Here is a 14,918-nt window from a genome sequence, read left to right as displayed (position 1 = left end):
CAAACAATTCTGAAGAGATTATTGTCATGAAGAGGCTGTTCCCAGTTCTTGTGCTGTTCATAAATGATAGTGAAGGGATTTGAAAACTTTGGAAAAGAGTAGATGAATTCTTCTGACTGGTTTTAAATGGATTTGTTTTAAACAGTATTTGAATTTCTCATAAAGCATGTGCTTCATTGAGAGCAAGTCTTTGACTGATGGAAGACGTAGACATCAAGATGAAAAAGGAATAGTTACAGATGGTTTGGGTAGGATCCAAATAAGTATTGTGGTACTACTAAGGAAGAAAAAACGTAGGCTAAGAATGTCCTTGTGCCAAGGTCACAGCCTCGGCTCAGAAAATTTGTTTTTATTTCTTCTTGTTCTTTTTCTTTTAAATAGTCAGAAGAAAATGAATAGCAACGTATCAAATTCAAAATAGTGGTGGTCACGTATGTTGTCAAAGAGGATTTGTAGAAATGCTCAGAATTAATTACAGCTGGTGCTTTGGAGATTATTTTATATTTTATTATTGGGGAAAATTAAATACCGAGTCCTGGTGACAAAATTTGAGGAGGAAATAAACCTTTGCAAAGGGCAAATAATTATTTGGAGAAAGAGATGTAGCTCCATCTAGTGGGTTAAGATTTCCCTGTACTGAGAATATGTTAGATTAAGAAACAAATGCCTGGTTATTGTTTTTCTTTCTAACAGTTCTTCATTCACAGCATTTGCAATCAAATCTGGTTTTGTGGAATTACTACTGCATTTTTTTCCTGGGTGGTCCTTTGTGCTGTCATTTAACTTTTAGAAAAAGAATGGGGAATCATGACTCGCAGTTTCTCTTTCTGTCTCTGCTGTTGATTAGCTGTGATGTTGAGACCAGATCATGTATAAATTTTGTGTATGACTGTATTATATGTCAGGTAAGAATGAGAACACTTGCTTCTTCAAAACCCCTGCGGTTAAAACTGATAAAGCATACTGAAATGTTTGAATAGAGGATGTTACAGAAGGCGGTGCATCGGGTTAAAGAAAGTGATTGAGTACAATTTTTAATGTGAGGATTTAGAAAGAAAACAAAATTTTCTGTTCTCTAGTAAGGGTGAGTATTGAGATTATTTTGTGTGAGTTATGTGGTTTCTAACTGGTTAGAAGTGGGAAAGGATAGGAATGTTGCACATAGCAGAAGGTTGGCTGAATTTTTCCTTGTCATCCTATTTAATTCTAACTCTTCACTTATCATTGACAGCCAGAGTTACGACATTGGGAAGATGGATGTGAAATATTCCGTTGGCAAAGAAATGCAGGTAAGAAATAGAAAAATTGCTGTTTACAAATAGGAGGATTTTGTTAACCTGACTCCACTGTATCATCTGCCTCTGCCGTGTCAAACCTGACCAGCAATTCTTTGGCCTCCTCTTTAGAGCCATCTGCTATGAAGTTTGGCAACACTGCAAGTTTGGTCACTATGAGCGTCAGCCTGATAGTTCAGTGACTGATGGGTGCACTTAAATCACATTTGATTCTAGTATTTCACAGAAATGACACTGTAGAAAGTAAGGATGAAGTAGATCCAGAAAGGCTGTCTCTTCTTCCCTTCCCCCTCTTCTTTCAAGGCATCATCAGTTAAATCTGTGTCATTTCTGATAGATGTTCATCTGTCTCATTCATAAGCCTATTGCTCCTTTTACTACCCACAGCGGATATGGAGAAGATTTTAATCTCTTTATATAAATTATTTATATTTTGAAGGCCATTATCATGTATATTTTTGTGTTGTGGTCTTTTCTTTTGGTGAAGTTTGTACCTCCTGTTTCTTTAATTTCTTCCTTCATTCATTTTTTTCCAGATCTTTGATTTTCCTTGCTACTCTTCTGTTCTCCTCTGAACTCTAGTTGATTCGTGTCCTCTGTGAATTGCAGTGCTGAAGACTGGATACGCTTCAGAACTGAGCAATCACTTTATATCTGATACTGTTAAAGGAGAAGCTGCTGCCTGAGCATTCACACAGCATTCATGGTGTCGCCCACGCACCCTTACTCCTGGGTGCGCTTCCTCCTTCTTGAGGCTTGACCCTAGGTTTCCCACAGCAGAGTCTCAGGCGTACCTTTCAATTAAATCAATTATTTAATTGATTTAATTGAAAGGTACAGCAGCAAGAACAGCCTGGGCTGGGTGCCTCCAAATACACAAAGACAGGGACCCCAAACAAAGAAATCGCTGGGCAATTATACCCTTCTGATCTCTACACCTGCCCCTCACGTGCTGTCCACGTGTCTTTTAGTCCAATGGTGTCTTTGGTCTGGGGTCTTCTAACATCTTATTGGATTCTTCTTCTGTGTCCAGGCAGGCAGGCTCCTATCTTATTGATTTGCAGTTTCAGCCAAGGATTGCAGCCTCCTTATTTTCTCGTTTACACTCCTTGTGCACCTGCACTCGCTGGCAGAACATGGAGAACTGTAGTAGCATCCCGGACTTGGGAAAAGGACTACCAAAACATCAGTGTGATACCAACATCTTTCCCATACTAGAAGACTAAACACTGCACTGTACCAGCTGCTAGGAAAATTACTAAGGAAAAATAACTCTATCATGGCCTAAAGCTTCACCTAATCTAGCTACTTATGCTGAGTAAAGCTAGGCAAACAGCACAAATTACACCATATTATAATCCTAAATAACTTATTCTAATTAAAACTTAATTATTTGTGCTAAACAACTAATATCCCTCAACAATACCAGACAGGTATTCTTTTGACTCCAAGAGCTATTATTTTTCATTAACTTAAATTTTAAGTCTTTTGTATTCATGTGTATGTTCATTTCTGGCTGGGTTTTTTTCCTGCTCTTCAGGTGGCATTTAAACTTCCAGTTTGTTTTTCTGTCCAGGCTAAAGTGCTGAGATTGTTAGCTACAGCCTATTTCGAGTGGGATTGCAATCTGTATCTTGACAAGGCATTGAAGGCTATAAGCCTGGCCAATCAGGTAATAGACTGTTACTGTATTTATGGTGTGCAATGGTCAAAACTCAAGCATTTATTAACATAATAATATGGACCACATTAATCACTGGTGTGTTCTCCTTGACATCAGACAGAGGTGTGTTTTATTTGCTTTGGTTTTCATACTCATATGCACGTTTTGGTGTTCCCAGCTTTTTTATAGAGAAATACTTATTTGTGTGTAGGTGTAGAGCTGTCTTGCTGCCTCATATCTATTAATAGTGATGTCTTTTGATAATGATATGATTAAAATTTCTCAGGCACATATTCAAGAAAACTGTACAAGCAGAATAAACTATAGCGTGGTCTACTTGAGATTTATAGCAGCTGGCTTTTTACGCACCCGACTTTGTCTTGCTTTGGGTTATGATGGATATGCCCATACTACATTTTGAGTCCCCATCTCATTATCTGTACAAATATTTGAGCAAGTGTCAAACAGAGTTCAGTTTTGAAAGCTGTGTAGCCATGCTACATCAGTCTTATTTCAAACCATTAATTTAGCTATTGCACTTTACTAACATGAATGTATTTCTTCTGGTGCCTGAAAAATGAGCTGTATAAACAGACCGGCTACCCTGAAGAAAGTTCATATATCTCTAAGCAGTCACTACAGTGAGGTCCCTTGCTCTTGTAGAAATTCCCTTTCCCATCTAAAGACTTGAATTAATTTTGTGCTTCTCTCTTTTCAGGTTAGAGTAACTTAAATTTCAAAAATTTATATTTGTCTTTGGTTGACCGTTTTAAAATTTCCATTATCTGTTTCATGCAAAACAAGTTTTAAGTATAAAATCCTGTTTAAAATAAAAGCTCAAATTCAGTTTTCTACATGCTTTTAAAACTTTCAGACAGATGATGATGCACGTGCTCATGAGATCAGGATAAAAAGCAGTGTATTTTAATAATTCAAATAACATGCTGCTACAGTATGCAAGCCCTTTGCAGTTTTTATTGTATTTACTTTTGCAAAACCTTTTGAGGTGGGAAGTGTTTTTATCATAATTTCTGATAATGTATGTTTTGATATTGCATGAGGGTATGGAAAACTAGAAGAAAATTTTTATTCTAGAGGCTGAAATGTGCAGTGTTTTAGCAAGAGCTCTAGTATACAGTCTTCATTATTTCCATTTGTTCCCATTGTTGTTCTGTCCTACATTTTGTATTACTATAAGCTACATTGAATTCTGCTCATATTAATTCTAGACTAGTCCAGCCAATTCACACATAAAAAGCAGGAAATGTTTCTATCATTCAGTATTGTTCAGCTTCTGTTTGAAAGTGTTGGAAATAGGCCACAGCAACATAAGAATTGTATCTCTTGCTTTCATTGTCCGCATGGTCTTTTGACAGTATAAGAATAAATTTAAGAAAAAATTATTACCAGTTGCCTACCTATTGCTTCAGTCAATAAAATGGAACTGAAGAATACCGTGGAGTGTATGTGATTTCCTGATATTTGTCTGTGTTACAAATGTGCTGGACTCTCATGAGATCCATGTTCTATAAACAGCTGTCCAAGTAATGTATTGTTTTTCATTGCACAGGAGAATTTGCATCCAGCAGGATGTTTTTTGAAAATGAAAATTCTTCTTAAAAGTGGAGCATCAGATGAAGATATCAACTCAGGTATCACAGCTCTGAATGGGTTTCATAGTAAGGTCATACTACTCCATATCCAGGAAGACGGCCTGAGTTGTAGATAGAAAAGAAAAAAAAATAAATCCCTTTCTCATGTGCTTTAGAGGAATCTTCATTAGCTAAATGTCGTTCTAGTTTTGGAGTGTGAGACATAGTAGTCAGTGTTCACAGAGGAGTTACCCAGGTGCTAACATAAGTTTGAATTAAGCATGATTTTATTTTTGTTGAAAGTTTAACTAGACTTGCTGGAAATGGGGAAGGGGGAAGACTCTGAAGCCTGTTAGAATGAAGACAGTGAAAATATAGCAATGTAGAGCTATGGTTTATTCTAGACATATGCCTGAGGTTACTCAAAAAGGGTGAAGGTGGATTGTCTCCTATGCAGTCAGCATAGAAGGAAGGCTTGTGAAGCATTGCTGTTTTCTGTGTGTGATCTTGCAGATTTTGGCCAAGAGGCATCAAGTGCTGATCAGTGTGTTGTTATAAACCTGTGTTACCAGAGTTTATTTAGTTTGTCTAGGGCATGTAAACTCTTTTCTCCTTATTCCTCAAACTTGTTATTTGAAGAGAACTGATTTTTCTATTGGCATGACAGGAGAAGAGAGTTTTCAGGAGGACATTAATATAGAAAGGGTAATGTATCAGAAGAAATTTATTTCCATAAATAATGAAATCTTATGGAAGAGAGGCTTTGTACTCTTCATGATGGAAAGCATCAGATGCGCGATGAATGCTCTGAGAAATAAATGTAGGATGAGATGAGGAATTTCTTGCAGAGAGCTGAATGGTTTGAATGCTGCCAGGCTAGCAGGAATGAAAACTCCAGATTGCTCCTGGGGATTTTCAGCCAGCTTTCAAGTGGACAGTTAGCAAAACTTACCATTGGAATAGTTGGCTTCTGTTCTGAAGTTTGAATTGTGAAGCCATAGTGTTGCCTATCAAAACACACTCTGCTTATATTTAGTAGCACTAAGACTTCAAACGGGTTTATTAATGAGTGCATGCCTGTCTTTTCTTGTATGGCTGGCAGAAGAGAGTGTTTTGTCCATGCACTGCAACTTCTTTCTCTTTTGTGTAAAGGTTCCTGCTAAGTTGTAGGCATTTGCCTAAAATCTTGTCTTGTGCACTTGCACACAGGTGCCTTAGAAATGCTTCCTTTAACAACTGTTACAGTCATGTCCCTGTATGTTCTTTCTCTGATCTCATCCAAGCTACAAATGTATAAATCTTGTTGCTAGTCATCCAGCACAGTCTAGCAATTTTTAAACTTTATCTGAGTGGTCTAAAACGGATCCCTACTTATCAGCACCAGTCAATTCAACAGCTGATGCTAAAGGCATTAGGCTTAAGTAATTCCCATTGCCGTGTGATACCACCACACAGCCTGAGCACTGACCTCAGTCTTAAGTGGTTCCTGCTGGATAAGGATGAGACATTTTGATGGAAAGCAGCTTGAGGCAAAAGTTTGTGCTACTAATGCCTGTGATGTTCCTGTTTAAAGAGACAGGGCTAGAATTCCAGGGCTATTGGTCTGTCACCTCTCTGTAGTACTACATTAACCGTACAGTGAAAGGAAAGTCAAAGCACAATAGACATGTTTTATTCTTCCTTTTGTTCTTTTGTTTTATAACTATTATATTGGGGGGGTTATCTGTTTTTGGTTTGTTTGTTGTTTGTTTTTTTTTTTTTTTCAAAGAAGCTGTAAGATGTAAATGGTAAATCGAGCAGTTAAGTGTCTAACTTGATTAAATAATCTCAACTGCTTTGTGTTCTGTCTAGCTGTTGCAGAATTCCTGCACCATGAGATGTCTTTAGACTTTTGTTTGAATACTGCCAAACTGCTGCTGGAGCATGGAAGGTATGGAAGCATCACTAAGTGGGGTGAACACAATATTTGGGTTTTGCTGTTTTATAAGCAAAGAACATCTGTTATACAATGATGCTTTATTTTAAATAAAAACTCACAGAGGTAGGGAAACAGTTTTGAGAGGGAGCCTGTCTTTTCTATAGCAAGGTGATACAGATTATGGCAGCAGCAGAACAGGGTGTGAAATAATGTTGAGTGGCAATTTGCTATGCTGTAGCCTTACTTAGGAATGATAAGATTCTCCCTATGTAGTTTTAATATATGTCTGGAGTAATATATATATATGAGTATGGAATTATCTGACTGAAATCTTTCATCCGTATTAACTACCTGACCCTCAGAATGAGAGTTTGGAGTCCTAGAGTCATTTTTGTGAAAAACAGTATAAGGATGAACAAGTTACTGCAAAATAAATCGAGACATGAAATTTCTCACTGTTGAATGCTCCGTTATGATTACCTATGTATATGCATCTGTCTTGCAGTAAATTCTTACTCTTTCATCGTGAGGAGTAAGCTCTCTTGTGAATACTGTGGAACAAGCGTGTGCTAATAGGAAGTTGCTACTGAATAGATGAAGTGCAGTAAATTCATACCTTGGATCACTCTCAGTGTGATTATTTGCCAGTAGTATAAATGAGAAACATGCTGTACGGTGTGAATATGTTATTTTTTAGAATAGAAAATTAACAGCTCTTCTTGTGCAGCCTCTTAAAAATGCATCTGTGTGAATAGGGAATCAGTTGGTTTTGATTTTCTGAAATCTGTTGCTGAAAGATTTGAATCTTCACCTGACCTTGGAAAAATTACCCTACTCCACATCGAGTTCCTGTTGCAGAATAAGAGGGAGCTGCTTGCTAAGCAGAAGGTTGAAGAAATTATTATAGGTGTGTATCCATCTTCTGCTCTTGTTTACTAAAGCTGCATTTAGTTGGCTAAAGTCTTGGTTTCTGATTTTCACTTTTTTGCTTATTCTAATCTTTCTTTCTGTGTTTCTTTTGCATGGCAACTCTCCACTTCCATAACAAATGACAATCGCGGTAAAGCTCAGGGTTAAATACACTTGCTAGGACAATTCCTCCTTCTTAGTGTAGGCTGGGTGTGACTGATACATGTGGGATTAGAAGCATTTCTGAGAAGTTCTGTGTAACGTTAATACTTTGTCCAGCCCAGTGTGCTTTTGTGTGTCAGTATTAAAAGAGGTTTAAGCAGCTGAATAACAGTTTCTTTTTCAGGTCTGTTGCACCTGTAGCACTGTAGTATTTTTTTGACTGTCAGATCTGCTGGAAATCAGACTGTATTTTATGTAGCATCGAGTTAGATGCAAGAGCCACATTTACATTGTTCAAGCATGAAAATATTTATTCTCTTACCCGTTGTTTTGGTTTTTTTTTGTTTGTTGTTTGTTTGTTTGTTTGTTTTTTCAGAAGCAGGATATGAAACACTGGGTCCTGGCTGAAACTATTGCTGTGTCAGTGCTTTTTGTTGTAGGCTATGGGACAGTCTTTCTCAGATAGTTCTTAAGTGTTTCTCAGCGTGCTTCGTAAAGTTCTTGTAAAGTGATGATTTGCAATATCTTTTCAGGTCATTATACTGGGAAACAACTCTTGCCTGAAGCCTTGAACCGGTTGCACATCATCTTGTGGGACAGAGCTGCCAAGCATTATGAGGTTTGGGACCAAACAGTATTGTTGTTATTTATAACAGTGAAAATGAAAATCTGCTTTTTCTGACCTCTTTGGTATGTCTGGTTTTGGTCAGGGTACAAGCTGTTACTAAGACCCCTGTTCCAGTTGGCACTAGTTTTGTTTTCATACAGCTGGGTGCTGTTTTCCAGTACGGCATCAACTTTCAGGTAGCCTCATCTCGGGGTTTGTATGTGGGAACCGTTATGGCTGGAATTGATCGGCCGAGAAACCTGTGCAGCCCATCATTCTGGTTCTGTCCTGGAAAGGGTACAGAAACCTGAAAATATTCTTTACACTGGGCTGTTTATTTTATAATTCCTACTGTCTGATCAGTTGTTGCTTTAAGGAGCGTTAAATGTTATAATTTTTACATTGATTTTTCTTTTTAGCCTAAATATAAAGTAGCTTTGGATGCTTACATTGTTTCTTGGTTCATATACATTCGTACTGTGAGTATATATAAGTTGTGTTATTCAAAACCAGATACCTTTCGATTCTGTCAGTATTTGGAGAAGATGAGCTTATGTCCTATTCTTGTATTTCTGTCTTGAGCTCTTTTCTTGAATATATAAAGAAAAACACATGTGCCATTTTATTACCTCTCATCTGTGTAGCCAAGAAGGAATCTTGCTGATGACATAGCTTTCTTCCTCCTCATTTTAAAATAAAATCTCTCTCCAAATTGGAGCTATAATTGGGAGTACCAACTTCAGCGTAGTATCATCAAGGTTCACAGTCTAAATGGGATAAGCACTTTTGTCTTTTTCTCTTAGTTTCAGTTGCTTTGTGTCATGAAGAGAGAATTTTTTTTTTTTTTTTTAAATAATACTTCTCGTTTGTATTTTGTCATAAGAATGTCCTGTCTGGGTCAGAGGAGTGACCCATCTAGTTCAGTGTCCTGTCTTTGATAATGGCTGTAAGAATAAGGGAAGAGTAGGAATAAGTAAAGCATCAGTTCTCCTAATGAATATTACCTGTATTGTGGGACCAATGATTGCCCTTCTAGGGGAAAGGTTACACTAGAATATACTTGATTATCTAAATCTTTAATTTCCTATGACCTTTTTCTTTAAATTTGGGGTAACATAGGCAGTTTAATCACCCAAATAAGGGTGTGTTTGTTTTTTGCATTTCTTCTGTTTTGGTGGTTTTTTTTTTTTGCTTGTTTGTTTTTTTTATTATTATTTTTTAAATTTCCTAGGCAAAAAACTACTCTGAAGCTCTTCACTGGTACAATTATTCTGTCAGCTTCTACACGCCTGGGCAGATAGATCAGAACTTGGCTAAGCTGCAGAGAAACATGTCTTCTTGCTATATTCATCTGAAACAAATTGACAAGGTATGTATAATATATATGTATACATATTTATTTATTTGCATTGTTTTTATTTTTGTAGCTGTGTCATTGGGACTTAATTTACATCTTTGTTACTGTATTTTGCTTTGAGAGAGGGAACTGTCTTTGCCTGCCTTGTATTGTCTGGCAGAGAGATGTTGTTCATCTTCTTAGCTGCTGTGGAGGCCTCTTGTATCCCCTATCATTCTAATGGGAGAAACAGTCCACAGGTGTGTGACCATGCCTCAGTATATTGCATTTCTTCTCAGATTAGAGGTCCTCCTCTCTTCAAGACAGATGAACCCTGGCAGGAAAAATGTTTGACGTGTCTCACTAGAACTTCCCACAACAGCGTGTTAGCCCTCACCTCTGCAGAGAAGTGCACCTGCTTTACCTACCTAGGCCTTCTGGTTTGGGGATGTTAAACTTCACAGTTCAAAGTGACAGAAGGGAGTTTAATTTTTCATCATTCTCCCAGCTTCTCTTCTTTTCTGATTGTGTATCTCTAATTTTGAGGAATTGGCTTTTTTCTCAGTCTGGTCGTCGTCGGCCTTTGGTGCTGTCTTCTGCTCTGGTCACTTTACTTTTCATTCCAGGGAAGATGTTGTCAAACCAAACTTCTTGAGTAATTACAGTATTATATCTTGAGTAATTATAATAAATATCAACAATGTAACCATTAACATTTTGTGTATCTTTTTAGCTCTCTTCTATTGCAAATCATATTACTGATTTCAAGATGTCATTGTACTGATTTCCTTTAATCTCTTCTGTGAATAGGCTAAAGAGGCAGTTAAAGAAGCAGAGAGGTGTGATCCAAACAGCATCTTTACTAAATTCAGTGTCTATAAGATTGCAGTGATGGAGAAAGATACTGATAAAGGTAGAACTTAAAGGGTCCACTATGAGGAGCAGAAGTGTCAAATATATTAGAAAACACTAAGCAGATTTGGCCTGTTCGTCTTGAGAAAGACAATAGAGGGAAGCTAGAAGAAGGGTCTAGAAAGTCATTGAAACTGTCAGGCTGTAGATTTAAACTGTCAGAGTGAGATGCTTTTTGCACACAATATGTAAGGTGTGGAGTCCGTTGCCATGTCTGATATTGTGTGGAAGGAGCCTCCGGCTAGGAAGTCTCTAATCTTCTCATGGGCAGAAGCTATAGTAGCATCCCAGGGTAAGAATCATCGTATATTTACTGTTTCTAATATTCTTTTTGCATTCATGTACAATATAAAAAAAGGATACTGAGCTAAATGAACCTTAATGGAACCATTATTGCTGCTCTTAATTTCTCTGGACAAGTAGAGCCTGAAGTTACTAGAAAATACATGAATTACCGAGATGACTTACAGAATGACATATCTCTGTAGACACTTTCTTCTTTATAATGAGTTCTGCCGTTTCATATTTTAATGAGAATCTTAGCTCAAGAAATGGAAGTTGAGAAATACAGTCTATACTTACTTAGAATACAGAGTAACATGCAGAGCTTATTTTCCGATGAGTTCTGTGCTAATTAATTGTTCTCTATACATCTTTTTAATGACAGCATAATTTGTTCACATAATATAAAGTGGGAACCACAGCACAGTGTGAACATAAAAGCAGCAGCACCCTTAGCATAAGCCAAGATGTGGGAGCTTGGAATCATGCCCAGACAATGTATTAGAGAAAGTCTTCTGTCTTCAGTGACAAACAGTTATTTAGCAGAACAAAATTGAGGATGTGAGATAGGTTTCATTTCTGTGGCATCCTTATTTCTTTAGATTAGTAGCTTGGAAAGCCTTTTCGCACCTCTCTAGGAAGAAATGCGTAATTGTGGAGAAGTGCTGGTATGGTCAGGTTTTCTTGTCTTGGTTTTTTAATATGAAAAAAATATAAATTATAGCCTTTCATAAGTCATTTCTAAAGCCTCATTAAAACAGCAAGTTCCACCTTCCAATTGCTTCTATAAAAAAAATATTTTTTTCCCTGTGTATATTTCAGCTGTGGAAGCAGTTATTGAAATGGGAAAGCTAGCAGAAAAGTCATCTCAACATGAAGACAAGCTGAGAGTGGATGAAAATACAGGCACTAACCTCCTGAGTTTAGCTGCTCAAATTGCTTTAGAGGTAGAGCAGATAATGTTGTCTTTTCTTTGCTTTATTGATATAAGTAGGACAGCGGTAACCTTTGTAACCTGGCCTACTTTTAATATTTCTATGTATTTCATGCATTTCTAAGTATTTCGTGCTTCTGTGACCAAGGTCTCACTCAAATGTGTTGTGTAATGCAAAGCAGAAATTGATTGCACATGTAAAGAAATTGTATTTTTTTTAATATTTCTTCAGGAAAATAAAGGATTCTGAGTTACAAATGTTGGTATCTGGAAATGACATGGTGTATTTCTGTGAAATTCTCCTTATCATAATGTTATGTCTTTTCCTGCCTCTGGGATTTGGTCTTTGACGTGCTGGGGGAACCTGTGTACAAAATACACATACAAAATACACAGCGATGAAAGACTGAAAATCCTCTTGTCCCTCCTGTTTGCCTCTTGGTTGGTGACTTGAGTGATATCTGAACTGGCTGATTACACTGGCATAATTAGAAGAGGCTTTTGGTTGCCTTTTAGGGCTTTGTTCATAGCACTGTAAGTTATGAAAGCCTTGCTAGCCTGTACTGATCTCTGCTTATGGTTTTCTCTTGACTCTGAGGCTCTTTTGTGCAGAGTCCTTTGTTCTTTTTCCTGCTCATAGGCTGCACAGGCTTTTGGAGTATGCTGTTGCTTTGGTTTTTTGGCTTTTTTTTTTTTTTTGGTGGTAACTGAAGTAGTGCAGTTTATACAAAACATTTCAATTTATTTTCAGAATGAACAACAAGTTGTGGCTATCAAGGCTTTGGAGTATTTGTCTGAACATTTACAAGACTGCCGACAATTATTTGCAGCTTTAAAGTGAGTATTCAAAATATTTACAAGGAAAGAGAAATTTTTCTGGTTTCATTTTCAAAAAGAATTTATTATATTGAGGAAGGTGGAAAACAGAGTAGATGAAAGATTATTTAGCAGTCTTTTTGATGCTGCAGATGTACGTCAAGCCTGAACTCTTAATATCTACAGATGTTCCAAGTCTCTCCCAAGCAAATAGTATTAGTTGCTCTGAATTTTATGACTACGTTGTGATTTAAACAGATGAGCAACAGCGACTCTGAGACTGCAACAATATATTTGGTGAAAACACCAGTTCATTGTTATCCTCTGATGGAGTGGTATCTTCTTATTGAAATATTCCACCATGTTTATAAAAACAAATATCACGAGACAGATGCGCTTATTCTAATATTTTGCTTAAAGTTACTTTGTTAAAGTACATTTATTTACTTACTATGACATGATTTAGCAAAGTGATATACAAAATAAGGCAATAGAGTGGGAAATGGTATAATCTTATTCTCTGTTTGACACTTTGAATTCTCCAGTGAGTTCCAGGGGCTGATAGCGTAAGGAAGAAAAGTGGGATCTTTTCTGGAAAATTAGGACAAAGTAAACTTGGAAAAAAATTCTTATTTCTTCATTGGTTGTTTTTCTCATATTTAGATGTTTGGTTCGTCTCATGTTGTCAAAGGTCATGGCAGAAAATGAAGAAAAAAGGTGAGTCCATTTGAAAAATCCACCATAAGAAAATGATATGTTGTACAAATGGTGTAATATTTTTTTTGCTGGGCTTTGCAGAGTAATCAAGAGATTAGTTTTTATGCTAGTAAAATGTCTACCCGCATGACTTCCCAACCTAATCTAATGGCAGCACATAGGAACGTCTTTTCTACTTGGATAACCTTTCGTTTAAATATTTGCTCTTTGCCTTCCTCTTTTATTAATGTATAAGACTGGCAGGTGTTTCTGATGGGGAATGTGAGCTAAGCAACCTCTTTGACGCTAGCAAGTGATATCTTGCAGAAGTTCCGAGTGAGAACTTCAGAGTGGGACCTCCCTTGTTGAAGACTGGCAACTTCACAAATGGCATGTTGGCTTAGAAGTCGGAGAACTGTATTGCTGAATTTTGACTGTAAAGAAAACGGTGTAGTGTCAGTAGGGTTTGAAGTTTAACCTGCAGCCCCAACAACTGAGAAAATCTCCTGCTGCACTTCTACAATGACCTTCACTGCTACAGAACAGTAAAACTTTGTGCAGGCCTTCAGTACTCCTTCTGCATCTTGAAATGCTAGAAGTTTCTAATGCCTGAGAAGTTTGTCACAGGAAGAACGATTATATCCATAATTATGGAGATGATGTATTCCAACATAAATAATGTGTTCTGTTGTAAACATTTTCTAAAACTTAATTTTTCCTCCATTCTAGAGATGAAGATATCAACTCAGTGCTGACTTACTTGACCTTGGGTATGCTTTTGTTCTATTTACGTTTTCTGTAGTTCTTCCATCTGTGAGCTTTTTGTGATTTGATTAGGTCCCTACCAACGAAATGTTTAGACTCCTTATTTCAGTCTAGGTTCCCAACTTCCCACTGAAAGCAGTGAAAATGAAAACTGGAGATTCAACGGTGTTGTGAAGTTGGGTCTCTGCTGCAGGTTTTCGCTATGGAAAGCTTGCACGCTAGCGATGGAAAAACTGTTTCTGGTAAAGCCTGTACTTGGGAGCTTCTCTCAGACAAAGGGGCGGTTTCTTCTGGGGGAGTTTCCCTTTAATCTTTCATAAGGCCGTGCATGCAAACAACAGATATTTGGGTACAAGCCACAGCCTGGGTGTCCTCAAGTGGCAGTCTCCTACTCTTGACTGCAGTGGCAGGATCAAAGTTAGTATCTTTAGTAGCAGGGCTACCACAGAAGGAAGAAGTTTGGTTTTGTCAACTGAATTAACAGCATAACTTTCTACTGGCATTAATTAAATGCCAATGGCAGTCTTTGTTGTTCTAGCTGTTTAAAAGGGAGCATTTTAAAAATTAAGTTTAAGGCTTAGAAAACTGCAAGGAGTAATAGCAAATTGCTGAAAGATGGGAGAGGCTTGCCAAAATTGGTTCTCACTTTTAAGTCGTGCTGTCCTGTGAGAAAGAATTGTCTTTTTTGCATTGGAAAAGGTACAGGAGCTTTACGGAGAACTTTCCTCCCTCTGAAGAAATACTTATTTTTACTAAATGTTTTTTACCCCTCCCTTCCTATCTTGGACAAGAAAGTTAATGAGACTGTAGTACTTTACACTAGCCGTAGTTACTGCGACAAGGAGATAAGAATGAAGACTAGAATTAAATTAATTAAAAGTTCATTGAAGAAAGGCCTCAAACCTGTTATTAAATTTAAAAACCCTTAACTTTTTGTGAAATTCAGTAAAACTCCTCTGCATTAGACAGCAGTGCCGGTAAACTTTGAGGAGGCAGTACTTGTTGGCATCCTTATATCTTATCTAACATGC

The 14,918-nt window shown here is 37.2% G+C and overlaps 1 protein-coding gene across 1 annotated transcript in view; it reads left to right on the top strand.

Moving 5' to 3' along the window:
• Positions 1-14,918, top strand: part of TEX11 (testis expressed 11) — a gene marked incomplete at its 5' end in the record, with an annotated part of 35,745 nt that overhangs the window by 10,143 nt on the left and 10,684 nt on the right. Inside the window, 12 exons of the mRNA XM_082488472.1 lie at positions 1,232-1,289; positions 2,872-2,967; positions 4,529-4,610; positions 6,402-6,480; positions 7,224-7,375; positions 8,073-8,158; positions 9,378-9,515; positions 10,293-10,395; positions 11,499-11,623; positions 12,362-12,447; positions 13,090-13,143; positions 13,852-13,892. Of these exons, the coding sequence (XP_082344598.1) occupies positions 1,232-1,289; positions 2,872-2,967; positions 4,529-4,610; positions 6,402-6,480; positions 7,224-7,375; positions 8,073-8,158; positions 9,378-9,515; positions 10,293-10,395; positions 11,499-11,623; positions 12,362-12,447; positions 13,090-13,143; positions 13,852-13,892 (1,100 nt within the window). The remainder of the gene's footprint in view (positions 1-1,231; positions 1,290-2,871; positions 2,968-4,528; positions 4,611-6,401; positions 6,481-7,223; positions 7,376-8,072; positions 8,159-9,377; positions 9,516-10,292; positions 10,396-11,498; positions 11,624-12,361; positions 12,448-13,089; positions 13,144-13,851; positions 13,893-14,918) is intronic.

Source organism: Vanellus vanellus (assembly GCF_965231255.1).
Source record: "Vanellus vanellus genome assembly, chromosome: 10".
Classification (NCBI taxonomy): Eukaryota; Metazoa; Chordata; class Aves; order Charadriiformes; family Charadriidae; genus Vanellus; species Vanellus vanellus.
The sequence above is the reverse complement of the archived record's forward strand: the minus strand, read 5'-3'. Positions and strand labels throughout refer to the sequence as shown.